This window comes from Acanthochromis polyacanthus, chromosome 8, assembly GCF_021347895.1.
Source record: "Acanthochromis polyacanthus isolate Apoly-LR-REF ecotype Palm Island chromosome 8, KAUST_Apoly_ChrSc, whole genome shotgun sequence".
NCBI classification, from domain to species: Eukaryota; Metazoa; Chordata; class Actinopteri; family Pomacentridae; genus Acanthochromis; species Acanthochromis polyacanthus.
The window spans coordinates 35,362,658-35,381,196 of record NC_067120.1 but is presented as its reverse complement, the minus strand read 5'-3'; the positions used below and the strand labels follow the sequence as shown (position 1 = coordinate 35,381,196).

At 39.3% G+C, this 18,539-nt stretch overlaps 1 protein-coding gene and 2 non-coding genes across 3 annotated transcripts in view; 1 reads left to right on the top strand and 2 right to left on the bottom strand.

Moving 5' to 3' along the window:
* Nucleotides 1-18,539, bottom strand: part of LOC110965136 (uncharacterized) — a 64,202-nt gene that overhangs the window by 18,428 nt on the left and 27,235 nt on the right. The window contains exons 5-6 of the mRNA XM_051951541.1: nt 16,545-16,681; nt 6,899-7,120 (exon numbers count right to left, since the gene is read on the bottom strand). Of these exons, the coding sequence (XP_051807501.1) occupies nt 6,899-7,120; nt 16,545-16,681 (359 nt within the window). The remainder of the gene's footprint in view (nt 1-6,898; nt 7,121-16,544; nt 16,682-18,539) is intronic.
* Nucleotides 790-862, top strand: trnar-ucg (transfer RNA arginine (anticodon UCG)). Its single transcript has one exon. It is a non-coding gene; the product is annotated as a tRNA-Arg (tRNA).
* Nucleotides 9,318-9,390, bottom strand: trnar-ucg (transfer RNA arginine (anticodon UCG)). Its single transcript has one exon. It is a non-coding gene; the product is annotated as a tRNA-Arg (tRNA).

Below are 18,539 nucleotides of genomic sequence, written 5' to 3'. Positions count from 1 at the left end.
GAACTTTCTGAAAAAGTTTTGTTGTTGGTGTTTCCACCATCTTTGAAATCTCCTGAAGATTATAAACACTGACTAGTCGATTGATTGACTGCTTTTTGTCAATGACAACTCCACAGGCAACACTACAACCACATCAGTAATGAGGCCATCGTTGCCAGAACTACTGAAATCCCACAATGACTTACACCAAAGGCAATACCAAAGTATAAAATGACAGAAAACAGATATATGGTTCTGTGCGTAAGACCACGTGGCCTAATGGACAAGGTGTCTGACTTTGAATCAGAAGATTGAGGGTTCAAGTCCCTTCATGGTTGGTGATTGAGATCACAGTGTAATGAAGATATCCTTCATACTGACCACCCTTTGAGGGTAATGTAACTCAGTCTTGAAGTAAATGTAATTTTTTACATATACACCATCATTCAAAAGTTTGGATCACTTAGAAAAGTTCTCGTTTTTGAAAGAAATGTTTTTTTCAGTGACTGCTTAGTCACTGAAAAAAACGCTTTAATGTGTGTTTCGCATTAAGAAGGTCATTAAACATCACAAAAGACTTTGTCATGGTGCCCCTTTAGAAGCTAAACCCCTGTAAAACTCTCTGCTTGCCGACTGGAAACTGCACTCCCTTTGATTACTACATTACAACCATCACTCCTGTGTTCTAATGCTACATTGTGTTAGCTCATGGTGTTGAAAGGCTGATTGATGATTAGAAATCCCTTGTGCAGTTATGTTAGCACATGAATAAAATCAGAACCTTTCATGATTTCTGTCTGGGTGAAATAAGACCATGTGGCCTAATGGATAAGGCATCTGACTTCGGCTCAGAAGATTGAGGGTTTGAGTCCCTTCATGGTTGGACGTTGTGATTGTCAGTTAATGGCTGTGTCTGAAATTACATACTACATTCTCAATGAGTGTATACTATGTACTATAAGTATGATTAGAATGCTGACTGTCCACACTATAGTATACTACTATGTTTCCCATAATGCATTTCAAACCTTCAACGACAAAAAACGGAAGTACGGCTATCAAATATGCCAGCTTCAGGTTGATTTTTATGCTAACAAACAGTCGCATAATTAATGTGGCAATTTCAAGCCGGCACTCCACATGCAGTTATTAGCCAGATTATGCGAATCGTTTCAATTGTAGCTGCAGGCTACTGGAGGTAGCTGCTACTTGTTCTGTATGCAAAGCGAGCTGCTGCAACTAGCTGCTAGCATTCAGTAGCACGATGGGAGACAAATTTAAAACGTTGGTCATAAAACGCCTATTTCTCAAATCTGTGGGGTGATTAGGATGACTACTTAACCACATAAAATAAAATAAAAATCGCCGCAGTCCGGCCACACATCCCGCGGAGGCTTCCATTTTGGTGGATAGCTCGCAAAGCATTATGGGGCGGTTGAGTATGACTAGTGTGGTCACCGCGCATACTTAAAAATTTTCCGGAAATACTATACATCCGGGTATTTCTCGCGTACTCAATCTTTTCATACTATCTTATGTGAACGCACTACATACTTATTTTGACGTCACACTTAGTATGAGTAGTACGTTAGTATGCGATTTCGGACACAGCAATTGTAATGCAGAAATCCTTCACACTGCTCAATCCTAAACAATTGGGTATGGTAACTCCATTTTGAAGTAAATGTAATTTCTAGCTGTATATAAGACATCTCGTAGTTTAAATGCGTTATTTCTCCTGTAATTAATTAATTGAAATTAACGCATTGAAGTCCCAGGGGTGGCATGGCTCAGTGGGTAGAGTGGCCGTCTTGTAACTGGAAGGTTGCCGGTTTGATCCTCGGCTCGTCATGCTCATGTCGAGGTGTCCCTGAGAAAGACACCTGACCCCTAATTGCTCCTGATGGGTTGTGGTTAGCACCTTGCATGGCAGCTCCCGCCATCAGTGTGTGAATGGGTAAATGTGACATATCATCATGTAAAGCGCTTTGGATAAAAGCGCTATATAAATACAACCATTTACAGGGAAAGGATTCCCTCCTGTTGTGGGTCAAATTGACCCTTTTTAAAGTCAACAATTTTTAAAAATTCTTGATTGTTAAACTTCTTATGCTTAGCTTAATAACTGTAACCAACATATCAAATCAAAATGGTTCATTTCACATATTTGCAAACCCAACGTGAAGAGAAGTGTTTCTCGTGTTGATTTACCAATGTAGCTCCATAAATAGAAAACTTTTTTTTAAAATTATGTTAAACAAACCTAACAGGAGGCTTAAACAATCAACAAGATCCCCATTGAGACAGGAAGGGAGGCTGGAGACGGGTTACCAGGTTGACTAGTCCTGACCCAACTAATCTACACTTGGTTGGCTCACTCTGCTTCATTGAGGAGACCCTTCAAACCTGTAGTGAGAGTATCTTAACCCAAACTATGGCATTTTTAGTTTAGGTGTGTAGACCTAACCGGAAGTTTTTGTGTGAAAACTGGCAGCAAACAAAATTTAAGGCTTGTGGATTTTGAGACTCTTTGAAAGTGGACGTCTTTTCCATGACACCACAGAAGAAGTTATGTTAATTTCAACAGTATGGTCACCTCACAGCACAAGTGAGAATGCATTTTATTTGTATGGGAACTTATTTGTGAGAAGGACTGAATGTTAAATGACATTTAAAGACTCCAACCACAAAGGGACTCGAATCCTCAGTCTTCTGATCCAAAGTCAGACACCTTATCCATTAGGCCACGTGGTCACTCATTCACACACACATATATCAATTTTACATAGATTTGAATTACTTTTGTGTTGGAGGTTGTAGCACTTCAGCAGTTTTGGCGCTGATTGCCACATTTCTGGTGTGCTGATATTTGTCCAAACATAACAAGGCTTTAAAACCCAATGGAAACACTTTTAGATCCCCAACACTCCTGTTTCCTGCATATTGAATGAAGTTACCACCAAAAATTGAGGTATTTCATTAATTCAGACGAGAAATTCCTACCAACAGCTGGAAGCAACAAGCTCCTGCTAATGTCTTGTATCATTAATCTAAACTGAGAGTATGAGTAAAGTTTTAATTTTCTGCTCGTAGTCCAAAAGGTTCAGCATTTGTCTTTTGTTCACTGTGATGTTTTGGGGTAAATATTGTTTCTACTTCCCCAAATCACTTCAGACAACTCAAAGTAAAGCTGTTCGTACATCTGTTAATGAAACTTCATGCATTTCAGACTCTTGCTGTGGTAAGAGTGATATAATAAATGCTACAAGATTGGATTTAGTGGGACTGCTGCAGATTTTACAGGAAACTGAGCAGTTCTTATTCAGACATGAAGTCAACACATTCAGTTGTTACGCTACAAAAGATGAGCTCAAGGACCGTCTGAAAAATCTGATGCTTCTGTCTGTTCTTACACATTCTAATTACCTCCGCCAGGAGGTTATGTAATCACCAGAGTTTGTCTGTTTATCTGTTAACAGCATAACTCAAAAAGTAATGGACAGATTTTCACCAAAATTTTGCAGAATGTCCAGAAGAGCAAAAGTAACAATCAATTAGATTTTGGAGGTGATCCGGATCACCGTCTGGATCCAGGATTTTTTTGAAGGACTATGTACAATGGAGAGATGGCCGCCAAAATTTGGTGAAAATCCGTCCATTACTTTTTGAGTTATGCTGTTAACAGAAAACAGACACACAGACAGACAGATGGCCTGGCGGAGGTCTGCGCTCTCCGAGTGCTTTTCTAATTGATAAATGGTGTCATTTTTGGCGAGTTTTTAAAGACAATTTGTCTCGAACCTACCAGCAAGTTCATGGATTTAAAGGGTTAAATAGCTAGAGGAAGATTGTTTTCGAACAACGGTTAACGTTATTATTAAATTATGCTTGATTTTGACTGTTTTCGGTCGTCGAAACTCAACAAACAGAAACTAAATAAACTTGTTTAAGTTGTTTCTAAAAATGGTGTCTCTAACACTCTGCAGAAAACATAATATCACATAATAATCTTGTTCGACTGATCATTAATAAAATGCCCACCTATAAAATTAATTGAATATTTCTTAAAAAATATATTTGCTGTTATTAAACAAAGAATAATGAACTTTTAATTTGAGGCTGTGTTCTGCATATTATGCGTTTTTACATCTAATTTGACCAAGTAAAGACACTCGGTGCTGCAAATTCTAGCCTGAAAGCAGAAAAAGGAACATTTTGGGGTAAAACTCTCATCCAGATCTGGTTCCTCAAAAGGTTCCTGCAGTAGAAACGCATCTTTAGCCTCAAGTTGAACTGTTTCCATCTGTGCCTTCATCTTTATTTATCACCGACCTTTATAAAAGGAGCTATAAGTTTTTAATTTGCTGGTTTGATCGATCGATTGATCAGGAAACTTGGTTCCAAACGGCAGCAGAGGAAGAACAAAGCGTGTGGATGAGCTCTGGTGTCTCTGCTGCTGAAAAATCGCACACATTAACATATTAATTGAGATTTCCCCCAACAATCATGTTTTTCCAATGGAAGCGTCGGTTGGAGGAGGAATTTAATGAGAGCGTTAACGTTTTGGAGAAAAAGCACTTATCTCACCCCGGTCACCCTCCCGGCTTATGTAATCTGGCCTCTCATTCACCGCCGCCGCCGTGTGATTGTTTGAAATGAAAAAGCCATTTTTACGGCATGTGCCGCTTTCTGTTCGTCGTTGTCGAAGCCTCCGAGGGGTCACCGGAGGTCGAGGGAATTATGATTACGCTACAGCCTTCGGCGCTCAAACGGGGGCTCCATATTCCCCCCGGTGACCCTTTATAAAGACGGCGATGATGAGGGCAGATCGCTCAGCGGGGGAACATGAATGCCCCGTTAGGAGACGAGAGTCGCCGTTGTTCGGTTCACGAGGTTCATCTCGACAAGATGGGGGTCGTTTTGTTCTTTTCTGTAAAACACGACGGTCTGTAAATGTAACGAGGCTGGATGGAGCGTTTACTGACATCTAGGTGATGCCGAGATTCTATCACACGATGAAAACCAACAACTCAAAATGCAAATGAGGACGGATTTCACAAAGATTATTCAATCAAATCATTAAAAATATGAATATTCTACATGTCTCATTTAAAAATTCACCAAAAAAATAAATCATTTGTTCTGACAGAGTTCTTAAAAAGCAAAAAAATTCTGTGTTTTTGTTATTTTTTAGCTCCTCCAACTTAAATTTGGAGCCTTGTTCTTTTATTTTAGCATCAACATCAGAGGTTTTTTCAGCTCGGAGTGAAATTCAGCTTTTGTGGTGGAAAATCTGACAGACCAAAAAGAAATTAAAGACCTGAGGAGAGCTGCTGCACCACATCAACTCTCAGCGACCTATTTTTAGTCAGAATTAGTTCACATTGAGTCAAACTGGTTCCATTAAACCCCTGAACCCCAAAACCCATCGGTGAGTTTTTAAAGTCAAAAACAAAGAATTATATTTAAAAAAATCACAAAAATGACAATTTACTTTAAAAACTGAAAGAATTAGTGGATTTTTAACTCTCAGACGGTCCTTGAACTACTCATTTGTTCCATCAAAAAACTTTGAAGAATAAAATCATGATACTTAATCAAAATCTGTTCGATTTACAAGTCACAGTAAAAAAAAAAAACTCTCCAAAATTGAAGCATTTTCACCAGATCCTGTCAACAAATTGCTAGATTTCCAACCTTCTGACGGTCTTTGAACGTATCTTCTGATGTACAACAAATCTAAGCTAAAGATTATTTAATCAAACTCACTTTATGTCTCATTTAAAAAATACTAAAAATACAGTATTTGTTCTAACTAGATCTTTAAAAAAAAAAAATGTTGCTCTCCTTGATACAGCTATGAAGCCAGAATTGACTCAGCTGTGATTAACAGGGACGTATTAAAAATTCAGAGAGTTTTGTGTTGAACTGCAGGCGGTGTTTATACACAGCAGAAATGAAAGTATATGGAAAATGACCAAAACTAGAAAATCTGAGAATACAGGCCTGACTGGGAACCAGTACAAGGACAGAAACAGGTTTAAGGGGTTAGAAGAATTCTCTAATGGTCTGCTGGCAGTACTGCTGAGGAATGGTTTTAGTCTGAATTCATCACATTTAGTCAGACTTGTTGCTTTAATCCACTGACATCTAAACATACAGGTGAGTGTGAAAAGAATGTTCTTTCGTAAAGAAAAATAAATTTTTAATCAGCCACCAACCCCAGAGACATAAATATTATTATTAGATATTTTATTTTATTGTTAATATTAGTAGTTTTTTTTTTTGTAATTGTATTTATATTGTTCGGGTATTCCAAAAATTTAAGAAAAAAAGTAAAATAAAAAGGAAACACTCTGTAACTGTTTTGTCTTTTTTGGGCAGTGCAACCACTGTTTTTTAAATGGAGCATTTCCAATTTAAATACCACTTTATGGAGAATACGAGTCCACCGGTGGGACCAAGATATTAGTTAATACAACAGGGCCAGCCGCCTTCTTTGTTTCTTAGATTTTGACGACTTTATTGATCCTTCAAGGGAAATTAAGTTGTCACAGGAGTGTGGATATTCAATAAAGGGGTAAACAGTAAGACAACACAGAATATTAGGTATAAAGTAAAGGGAAAATAAAGTGAAATAAGTTAAAAATACAGAAAAATAATATAGAAAAAGTCAACAGAAGATGCAAGAGTGACACAGAAATGTGCAAATTCTGTGCATTTAAGGTTAGATAGGAAGCAAAATGTTAATAATATGAGTACTGTATGCTGTCTGTACAGAGGCGTAGCTGGTCATTTATGTCTTTTACAACAAATTACATCCATTTCTGCCAGAGGTTGTTTAACTGGAGCATCTGTAGGATCTGCGGCAGTGACTGAGAGGAATTTCTGAAACATGAGCAGATAGATAAAGACTCACCCTCCTGGAGACGGCTGGTTCGCTGGCCAGAGAAATGGAGTCGCTCCTCAGAGACATGAGGTCGCTGCAGGTCATATCTGCTCCGTCGCTGCCGGAGCTCAGGATCGAGTCGGTCATCACGCCAGCCGCTGCAGGGATCACCAGATCTGATGGACGCTCTGGTTTCTGAGGCGCTGCTGCTTCTACTGGACTCACAGGTGCTGCTGGAGGAGGCATCCGCAACTGGAAAATACACAGAGTACACAAGTATACAGGAGCTGGAAATAGTAGCTTTCACTTTTAATTGCTGCTCAACATTGAATTACAGTCGATTTAGTTTTGCTTTTTGGACAAGAATGTACAAAAAAAGCCTCTTTGATGCCAAAATAAAAACTAATTTCTACCACGTTGTCTTTAAAGCGATTCATCTTATTCTACATAAGTGAAAGAAAGTGGCGATAGAAGTCACACGATTAGTAAAATAAATATCATCTGAGTGTAGTGAATGCAACTTAGCAACTGTAGTATAAAGACTCCTGTATCTTGAAGGTCCAGTCAGTGGTAAAGTGGTCTAATCCTCAACCCAAATACAGCGGTACAGTGGCACTTGGAGTTTTAGACCATTCTTGAAAACAGAAAACTTTAAACCCGTTTCCCTCAGAAAGTACCTAAAGTGGGTCAGACCACTCTGCTTCCAAACCCTTCAAATATCCTCTGAGGAGTTATTGTGAGCCCAATGGGTTGGTTTGTATAAAGCACGAGAATATTTATCAGACTGTATTTCAATTGTTTCCGTTTTGGTGTTTACCATTTTTGAGGGTAGAAATGGCACTTTTTTATTAATCTGTTGGTCCGTTTACTTTGCCAAAGATGTTTTGTTTACCATGTTTAGTGGTCACGGTTCCCTGGAATTTACTTGAAATAATGTTTTCAAGACACTGACACTGCTTGAGTTCACAAAACGTCTTAAATTGTTGAATATAATAGCTATAACTGGACTTAGCACTAATCTGTGAATGTAGTAGACAGATGAAAAATGCAAACATAGATGAAAAATAAACATTTTAGTTTTTATTATGTGTTTATTCATCGATTCAGTGTCAACTAAAATTTATTTGAATTGGAAAACTTTGCTTGTGTCAAATATTGCTATTTGATAAAAATGCGATTAATGGAGATTAATTACACAGCGTCTATTTTAAGTTTTTAATTGCACCCCACCACTACTTTTCATGCATGTAGCAATATTAGTTTACAGGTTAAAGGCTACATAGCTAGCTGGCCAAACAACTTAAAAACGTTAGAAGTTGAAAGTTATGAATTAAAGAATAGAATAGGTCTTTTTTGTCAGAGTTACAAAAACAATGAACAATGCTGTTGTATCAGCAGCATTAAAATAATAAACTGTATAAAGGAATGTTAAACACAGACAAAAATATATATGACCAAAATATATGTAAAAGAGCAAATATGGACCAGAATGTAAGCATTCACTCCACCGTTAAAGTATGGGGTGTACCAGGAAATTTCATTTTTTCCATGAAAACTCACACTTTCATTCATGTGCTAACATAACTGCACAAGGGTTTTCTAGTCATCAATCTCAGTTAGCAAAGCAAGTTAGCATTAGCTTATTAGCTGGCTAGTTTGACCTTTGTAGCAAGCTAGCATTTGCTCAAATTACTTTGCCAACATTTGTTTATGAAAATATTGTACTAAATAAACAATATAACAGGAAGCTTAAACTAGATACCTTGTATACAGCTAGAATTATATTTACTTGAAAACAATTGTTTTAAAGTTACAATACTGTGAAAAGGTTGTTTAGGATTGAGAAGTGTGAAGGACGTCTGCGTGACGTTAAGCAGTCACAAGTTGGGTTTCCATTACAGGTTTTCACAAAATAAAAGCGATATTTCTAAAATTTCGACAAAGCATATTTGCGCTTTGAACGAGTTTCCATTGAAGGTTGTTCTGGGCAGAAGCATCGTAACTCTCGTAAAATATCATCCCGCATTAGATTTCACTGCAGGAAGATGGACGCCCAAAACCTGTTGCGTGTAGGTGTTGTTATGTTTACATTGACTGCTGTTTGCTGTCTAGTATGGCAGTGATGTTTTTCTCAAGAATAATGGCAAGAAAAGTCTCGGTCTCCTCTTCTGTCCACACGTACCATGCCATGTTTACTCAGAGAGAACGGGTCATGTGACCAGCTACGTCACGTCCGGTGACGTATAATTGCGGTAAAACTGTTTCCATTGCGCTTTTGCGATATTTTTCAATATTGAAACGTCTGAAAAACAACCTCATGACAGCGTAAAAACTTTTTAGCAATATTTTAGTCCTTTTTCAAAATTCAGGTGTTTCCATTACCAGTTTTTTATTGCACTATTTACATTTTGCACATATCTAAGGGTAATCAAAATGCAGCTATTGTCTCCAACCATGAAGGGACTTAAACCCTCAATCTTCTGATCCGAAGTCAGACGCCTTATCCATTAGGCCACATGGTCCATGCTTGAAAGTCTGGGGCCATCCAGACAATTTCATGTTTTCCAAACGCCCAAAAATGTTTTACTTTCAAAAATGAGACCATTTCTAAGTGACCCCAAACTGTAAACAATAGTGTTTACAATATAGGATCAGTTGTGTGGTTAGAGACCTATGTGACACGTAAGAAATAATCCGACAGAAAATATACTTCCTTCAAAACATAAGTGAGAATCCAGTTTAGTTGTGTAGAAATGTGATTTTGTCATGACTGAGTTACCACATGACACGGACCACCATTTATCGCTTTTAATTTTTACCTGTGTCCCTCAAACAGCTCCAAGGTTTTGCCACATTAGCATATGAGAGGATGTTTGTCGCTCAACAAAATGTCCGCCTGAACACGGTGTTCATCTTTACATGAGACCGTCGCTGTGATTCACCACACCGGCCTGTTGATTACAATTAGGCCCCAGTTGGCAACAGACATCAGCAGTTGCAGATTAACATCTCACAGAGTCATGATTGTCCTTTAACTGCTGAGGACTGCAGTCCCTTGAGAGCTAATTACAGCTCAACACTCACTATTGTCCCCGCAATGCACAAAAACACACATTTACATACGCAGGGCAGCTCACATCCACTCAAACCAGGAAAGCCTGATGAAACACGTCACTCCCATCACCGTGATTCCACATAACGGCTCCAGTGCTGCAAGTTACTGTAAATAATAGCGACACTGTTTTACACTTAAAACAAGGTTCCTGCTTCTCTTTTAATTCAGATGTAATCATCACATGGAGGCCTCAGGTTTACATGGTGGGCAGAGTCACGAAGGCTCACGGCTGCAGATTTAATACCGGATGCAAACCGGAAAACCTGCAGCTAATTAGAGTGCGTTAGCATCACTGACTGTCTTTACATGGAGGACGGTATTTGCGCAGGTGAATGAAACCCCTCTGGAGATTTTCCTTCTGTCATTAGAAAGCGGGAAAGACCTCATTGTAACGTGACACAAAGCAGGTTTTAATTGGTGCTGCTGACTGTCACAGTGTGGATCAAAGTGTCCTGATACCTCAACACCATACTGCAGGCAAAACGACAAGGAGTGAGTAGTGTGATGGCTTGGAGGCGACTAAATCAACTAAATTAAGCTACGAAGAAGACTAAAAGAAGAGGATCCTACTTGTGCAAAACTCTACTTCTGAAAATTACATCCTGCCGCCTGTGACTTTAAATATCTTTTTGATTTGTCCGATTATAGAGCACATTTAAAGACAAACCCCAAACCACAGTCGCAATTGAATTCACAGTGATGTTTGATATGTTTCAGCGACAAGCAACAGCAACTTTCGTTCTACTGCAAGATCTTGGGGAAGGACCAAGATGGTGTGAAGGAATGCATTTGGCTTTTTTTAGCCTTTTAGTTTGTGTAGGATGCAACACCCTTAAACTCTTACATTAACTCAGAATGCACCAAAACCACTACAGATACTAGCGACTGGATGCAACTCCAGTTCTTTGAGAACTTAGGACACAGGACAATGACGGTTCATGTTAGTCTATATGGTGAATTTTGCATCTTTAATGAAATAAGACTACTACTGGGCAAGGACAATGTCCTCTCATTGGCATCCAGCAGTTTTTTAGGGACGCTCAGAAGTCCCTCCCATGCAGTAGGTAGTTTTTAATTTACCATGAAAGAGGTTCATGGATAGTTCTTCCACAAAGTTTTAAGACGGCCCTAAAACAGCCCAAACACCCCCAGTTTCTGAGTGTTCTTTAGGCTTTACCTATGATGCCAGTGAAAGTAGGAATGACCCAATCAAGGTGTTTTTGGTCCCCACTCCAACTGAGTCAATCATTATTGTCTCCCACTACCCAATCCAATACCATTTTCTTAGGTAATACACACTTTATGTACATTAAAGTTATTGAAATGAGTCCAACTTACAGTATATGCTTAATTTCTCCATAGCTAAGTACATCTCTGCATCCAAGCTACAGTGGGGCCAATAAGTATTGGGCAACTTAAAAATGTCCAACTTCACCTATTTAAAAAGATAAGAGAGGTTTGTAATTTTCATCATAGGAACACATCAAGTGTGAGAGACAGAATGTAAAAAAAAAAAAATCCAGGAAATCACATTGAATGCTTTTTAAACAATTTATTTGTGAAAATGGGTGGCCAATAAGTATTGGGCAGCCAGCAAAAGCTACTTTTGATACTTTGTAATGTAGCCTTGGTTGGCAATGACAGCAGTCAAACGGTTCCTGTAGTTCTTGACCAGGTCTACACACACTTTAGTTGGTATTTTGGCCCACTCCTCTGCTCAGATCTTCTCGAGAGCTGTGATGTTTGAGGGCTGTCGCTTGGCAACACGGAGTTTCAACTCCCTCCACAGGTTTTCGATTGGGTTGAGGTCTGGAGACTGGCTAGGCCACTCCAGAACCTTGATATGCTTTTTACAGAGCCACTTCCTGGCTGTGTGCTTTGGATCATTATCATGCTGGAAGACCCAGCCACATTTCATCTTCAGTTCTCTGACCAAGGGAAAGAGGTTTTTATCCAAAATGTCACAATACATGGCCCCATTCATCTTGCCATTGACACGGAAAAGCCTTCCTGTCCCTTTTGCAGAAAAGCATCCCCAAAGCGTGATATTTCCACCCCCATGCTTCACAGTTGGAATGGTGTACTTGGGATGCAACTCAGCATTCCTCTTCCTCCAAACACGGCGAGTGGTGTTGAAACCAAAAAGTGTGTTCAGGTGTTACTTATGCATCTAATCAGTTCAAACAGGTGCCATTCATACTGTTAACGAGTAGAGGCCAGAATAACTTCTTAAAGAACAAGTGACTGGTCTGTGAGGGATAGAAGAGTTGTTTGTTTTCTAGCTGCCCAATACTTATTGGCCACCCATTTTCACAAATAAATTGTTTAAAAATCATTCAATGAGATTTCCTTGAATTTTTTTTACATTCTGTCTCTCATGCTTGATGTGTTCCTATGATGAAAATTACAAACCTCTCTTATCTTTTTAAATAGGTGAAGTTGGACATTTTTAAGTTGCCCAATACTTATTGGTCCCACTGTATGTAGGTGGTCCAGAACCTTGCTGTAAAGGTCTGGTAGGACACTATCTAAATGTATTTTAGAAAAGGTAGGAAGTACTCAAACAGATAGCAAAAACCTTAATTCTCTACATGCAGATGAGATAATGCATTGTAAATCTGCTGTAGTACCTGGTTCTTCCATCAGATGGAGCTTCTTAGCGTTTAATACTTTAGAGATCAGAGGAGGCATCACTCAGACTACAGGAAGTTTACGTTAGTGAGCAGAGAGCATTGTGGGCGTGTTGCTAGTAAAGGGGCACCAAGACAAAGACTTCTGCGAGGCTTAATGACCTTGAACCGAAGCTCATGCTATGTTTAAAAGAAGCTAGAATCGACAGCTTTAATAGGGATAACTGGCCCAAGTCATGCTTGTTGTCTGAAACAGCATAATCAGGACTGAACACATTTCCAGAGTGCTCAATTTGTGTTATCAATGAAAAAAATGATTATGCAGAATTTGTATGCCTTACATCCTGCTACAAACTAAAGTCTTTCTTTACAACACCTGTGTGAGGATGAATGGACAGATGGATGGATCCATAGATATGCCGATAGACCCTGAGCAAAAATATAGCATCTCGTAGCCTAAAAAATACAAATAAAAAACGAGACTAAATACTGGTAAGAGGGCAATGCAGGATTATTGTGGTGGTACATATACAAAAGAGAAATAAGGCTTTAAGTAGGATGTCTAAAGACTGAGTGGACTAAGTAAAATACTGCGCAAAACTTAAGACACTCTACATCGCAAAATTCTCTAATAAACTATTTTTGTGTTGACAGAATTGGAGTTAAGTCGTAAAGATAAACTTGTTGTTTTGATGCACTTTTATTTGCGGTTCAAGCTGTTGGATCCAAGCAGAAAGTCTGAAAACACCATAATGATACCAAGTTTCTGCAGAGGAAAGTTGCCTAAAATGACCAAAACATCTCCAATTTAACAGGAACTGGTGCGTCTTTATCTGTGGGTATTTTCAGTCACTGTTGCTGCTTGAATCAGTCTAAAGGATGCGCATCTCGGACACGTCGTATAAACGACAACCACATAATTATTTTGTCTGAGTGAGGATGTGCTTCCTCGCTTTGCATCGAGCTCCAGTCTGGTTTTTATTTAATTTCTCTGTCGTCCTCAGTCTGAGTTTCCCTCCAGGACATGTTGGAGCAGATCTGAGTATGAAATCCAGCTGCATGTGTGACCTCTGCAGCGACAGACGTGATGCAGCAGCAGCAGCAGCGGTGGAGGCTAATACCTGCAGAAGGCGGAGGGTTAACCTCGATAAGGTGCAGCGCCGAGCGAATCCCCCGGTGAACACTCAGGCCTGTAAATTGTTTATCAGACACTAATGCAGGAGCCTAATCCTATTTGCATTCATATTAGTTCCCCCATATCGCCATCTGAGGGAATTACTTATTTGAATTCTTCTGAGGGGTAAATAACTTTATGCATGATATCAGTATCTTCATAATTCACATCAGTAAAGTCAATTTGGTTTAAGTGCTCCTCCGCCGTGTGCCGCCGAGCTGCAGAGGAAACTTATTTGGAGGCGGCTCGGCTCACTGAGCGTGCTCACAGGAGGGCGGGAGGGGGGATGGAAATCTATCGAAGAGTCGAGGCGCTCGCATGTTTCCCCCTTTAGAGGCAGCTCCACTAGCATGCGACCACTTCCTTCCACTCAGATCAGCGTCTAAACTGCCCAGTGAGGGAGGAAACGCTGCAGATCTGACCTCTGAGGGCCAAAATAAGCTGCTCGATGTTGAGCCTCCACCGCAAGTATCACATCTAATATTCAAATGATTAGTTAATTGGCAGGAAATTTGAATTAATTCTGTTTTAAAGATACAAAATTCTTAAATTTCAGCATCTCAGACGTGAGCATTATTTAGTTTCCTGGTTTCTGTGATCAGAACCACAAGATGTTGTGGTTTTCACAGCTGATCAGCAAATAATGTGAATACATGCTCTATCAGTGCTATGACATATCTAGTCACAGAAATTAGACAAAAATAGACAGACTTTATTTCCTATTATTTCCTCCACTATGTTCACATCCACTCAGAATTGTGCAACATCCCACAATAGTACAATGGTAAACAAGAAAAGCACTCAGAGAGCAGTACTTCACCAAGGCTCCTTAGTTGTATCATTTACGACGGATGAAATCTTTAAAAAATTTGTGGCAGAAATCACAGCAATGTGTCCATTTAATACAGATGTACCCACAAACAAAGTGACCTTGCACTGAGCACAGGTGTGTGTTATGCATGTGTATGTTATGTACGGATACCGAATCGTGTGACCTAAATATGTAGCGGGTAATGGGAGTTGATGGGACTCAGAAATGCCCACAATTTAATCAATTGTTCCTTATATCATTTCCAACAGGTAAGTCCTGATAAGTTCACAGCAGTGGATTTGTAGTAAGATCACAATCATGTGATCATGAACAGGCAGCTGACGTAGTGTTCACTTGTTGTCATGGTTACAGTGACGCCGTGCCAATCTTTAACAAATCCATGGATCCAGACTAGAAGCTGCATCACTGCTAAAATCTAATGAGTTGGTCCTTGTGTCATTTCTGACCCTACCTTACAATTTCATCCAAAACCGTTAGTACGTTTTTGAGTAATGTTGAAAACAGACAGACGGATGGTCAGACAAACCAATGCCGATCGACACATAACTCTACCGAAGCTCCGCCTCCTTGGCGGTGTAACAATCTTCCTCTGTTTCTCAAATGAGCTGCTTCAGGTCAGTTTTATTTTCTCATTTCAAAGCAACCTGCGCAGGCTCTTAATAGGTGCATATATTAACATTTAGTTTGTCTGGGTTACAAATAACTGGGAATCAAAGTGTTTCAGTCATTTTTTTTCTACAAATGGAATTACTGAATTACTGGATTATCTGAGTCTTTGTACCAGATTTTTGTTTAAAAGTAGCTCAGGTCTGAGGAGTCACACTGCTTCTATGCAAACAGCATATAAATATACATTTGAATATAAAGACATTACTATAAAAAGTAGCTGAAAATGACTTTTAACAGCATCATAAAACAACCTTAAACAGTGACCGAAAATGAAGGTAAAGCAACTGAACACGACTTCAAACCGGAACTGAAAACACCTATCAACAGCAAGTGAAAATGACTTTAGAAGTAACAAAAAATGAAAGTAAACAGCAACTGAAAACAAAGTAAACAATGACTGAAAGCGGCAGTAAACAGCAGTTGACAAAGACTGAAAAAGAACATAAATAGCGACTGAAAACCAAAGTAAAGCGACTGAAAACAACCATCAACAGTGACTGAAAATGACTTTAGACAGCAGCTACAGAAACGAGAGTAAACAGCAACTGAAAAAAACTAAAAATGACACTAAAAAGTGACTGAAAACGCAGAAAACACCACGACCACAACAGACTCAAACCCCAGTTTCCCGACTTACAGTCCCAAAGTTTATGACTCCTCCATCCTTTAAACACTGACACGTTTAATTACAGAAACATTTTTGTCGGGAAGTTAAAACCACGGCTGTCATCGTATTTTTTTTAAAGTTAACGTGGCTTTTTAAAGACACGTCACTGATTAATGATTACCGTCGTGTGTAAAATATCACATGTGAAAAGTTGCGGTTTTACGAGCTGTTAATGTTGGAAACTGTCAGGAGCATTTGTGATGAAAGGCGTCGAGATCAGGATCCAGCATGGAAAGAAGAATATTTAAAATAGTTCACCGTGAACAAACGCAATAATGAAAACACGCTTAAATCCGTGACGGGCGGAGACATGGATGCATAATTATGGCTTCGAAACCCACAAACTCTGAGGACAATAACAGGGAAGTGAGAGGGAATGTGCTGGGAGGGTGTCAGGCTGATGAAGAAAGGCTGTCAGGAAGGCCGGGCTTTGAACGTGATCAGAGGCGGCGTTTAGACAAAGAACAAAGGCAGCAAATGTGGAGGGAGAAGAGCTACCTGAGAGCCGCCAACAAAGACGACACTGAAGCCATGAATAAACATGAGCGCCTGATTATTTCCCATCAGGCCTTTCTGTCCCCGGACTCACCTCCTCGGCCTCCGTGACGACCAGCGATGGCACGCTGCCACCTTCTTCCTGATTGGCCGTCGTGGATGTCAGGTGACGCTCCGAGTCCAGGTGATGAACCGAGTGACGCTCTGTTCGGTCCTGATGCTGAGGTGAAGCTGGAAACAGACAGAAATGATTATAGAAACACATCATTTGATTAAACACTGACTCTGGTTGTTTGTTTACGTGTTTTTATGTTCTTATGTGTGTTTGCTGCAGGTAAAGAACATTAAAGGTGACATTTTCTGTCTTTTCATGCATTCCACTTTACATTTTCTTTTCTTTTTGTATATTTTATTCTAAAAATAAACAATATACATACATGTATATTCAGCGTATTTACACTCACACTGTCGTATACATTTACATATATTCATTTAACAGGCTTTTGCTGAAAACTAAAGTGAAAAGCAGGTGAAAATGGCTTTAAATAGTCACCAAAAGTAAGAGTAAACAGCAACTGAAAACAACTCGATATGGCTTGGAACGGCAGCTCAAAAGGAGTTCAAACAGTGACTGAAAATGAAAACAAAGCAAATCATTTCTAACAGTGTTTGTAGCTCAGACGTTCATGTTCACCTTTTTCTAGCTGATGTATTTTACGCATTTTCAGTTATTTCATGTCAACAGAACATCTACAATATACGGAACTGTCAACGAAAAATACAAACAAATCATGTTTAAAAAATATAAATCACATTTATTTTAATTAATTGCAGGTTGAGAACATTCACCACAACATTTTTCCTCTGATTCTTATTTTGTTTACATTATTTAAAGGAAAACATAATGAATATTAATATAAATACATTTTATTAGTCACACGTTTAGTTTTAAAGGCATTATGGAGGATGTTTTTTTGTTGTTTAATTTGTCTGATTCACATAAAATGAATATACTGACCTTTAGTGGACTTGTATGTATGGTCTCTAAAAGAATAATAAATAAAAAAATAACTGTGGACATGGCAGGACCTGAAAAACATCAGCCAATCAATGCGCTCGGACCGAGGCGTTTGGTTTGCTCCCTTTCCTGTCAATCAAAAATCTTCCGGCTCAGGCCTAGTTACGTAGATTACGTACGCCTTGGACTTACGTGTTTTCTGTATGTGTTGCTTTGGTATAGCTTCGTAGTTAGCTGGCGACTTGTTTTGCTCATCTTTTTTTATATGATGGCAGATAAAGATCCAGGGGGACCCAGCCGTAAAAGACAACTTCACGAGTCCTACGCAAGTTTCTGGAGGGGGGCGTTTCTTCATAAATGTTAAGAGGGGGGAGGTTAGAGGGGGGTGAGGGAGAGGTTGTATGTGCACATGCGCATGCTACGTTCAAAGTCGTAGGAAATTAAATCTCCTCAAATGCCTTTAAGTGACAATCCTGCGACCACAGATGAAGGATATCTGATAGTAAACCGAGCCTCCAGCAGATCTTTGAATTCTTCCTCTAAACTCCCTCCTGGCTCCTCGGTGGTTTCGTTGGTCGCGTAGAGACGCTTTTGGTTTCACGCTTTTCGTGATGCTGCACGGGAGCTGCAGCCTTTCAGAAAAAAGGTGTCATCGCACCTCAGCAAACGCTTCCTGTTGTGGTCGCTGGCTGCACTTTGACCAACTTCTCAGTACAAACTGCTGCTTCTGAAGAAGGAGGACTTATTGTTCTGTTTGTATTTACTGAACAAAGCAGCTTTACTTCGTCTGTGAACTCACTGAAGCTCAACAAACTGACAACAATTCAACACAATCTGCATCCAGTTGTGACATTCAGAAACACAGCTGCCTCATTGTGGCCAAAAGATCTAAAAACATTCATTTAGTGTAGCTGAAAACGACTGAAAATGACTTTACCCAGTGACAAAAAACAACAGTTCGCGACTGAAATGATCTAAAAGCAGAGCAACTAAATAAAACAGTGAGTGAAAACAAGTTTTAAAAACCACAAACAACAAGAGCAGCAACAGCAACTGAAAACTGCTGAAAGC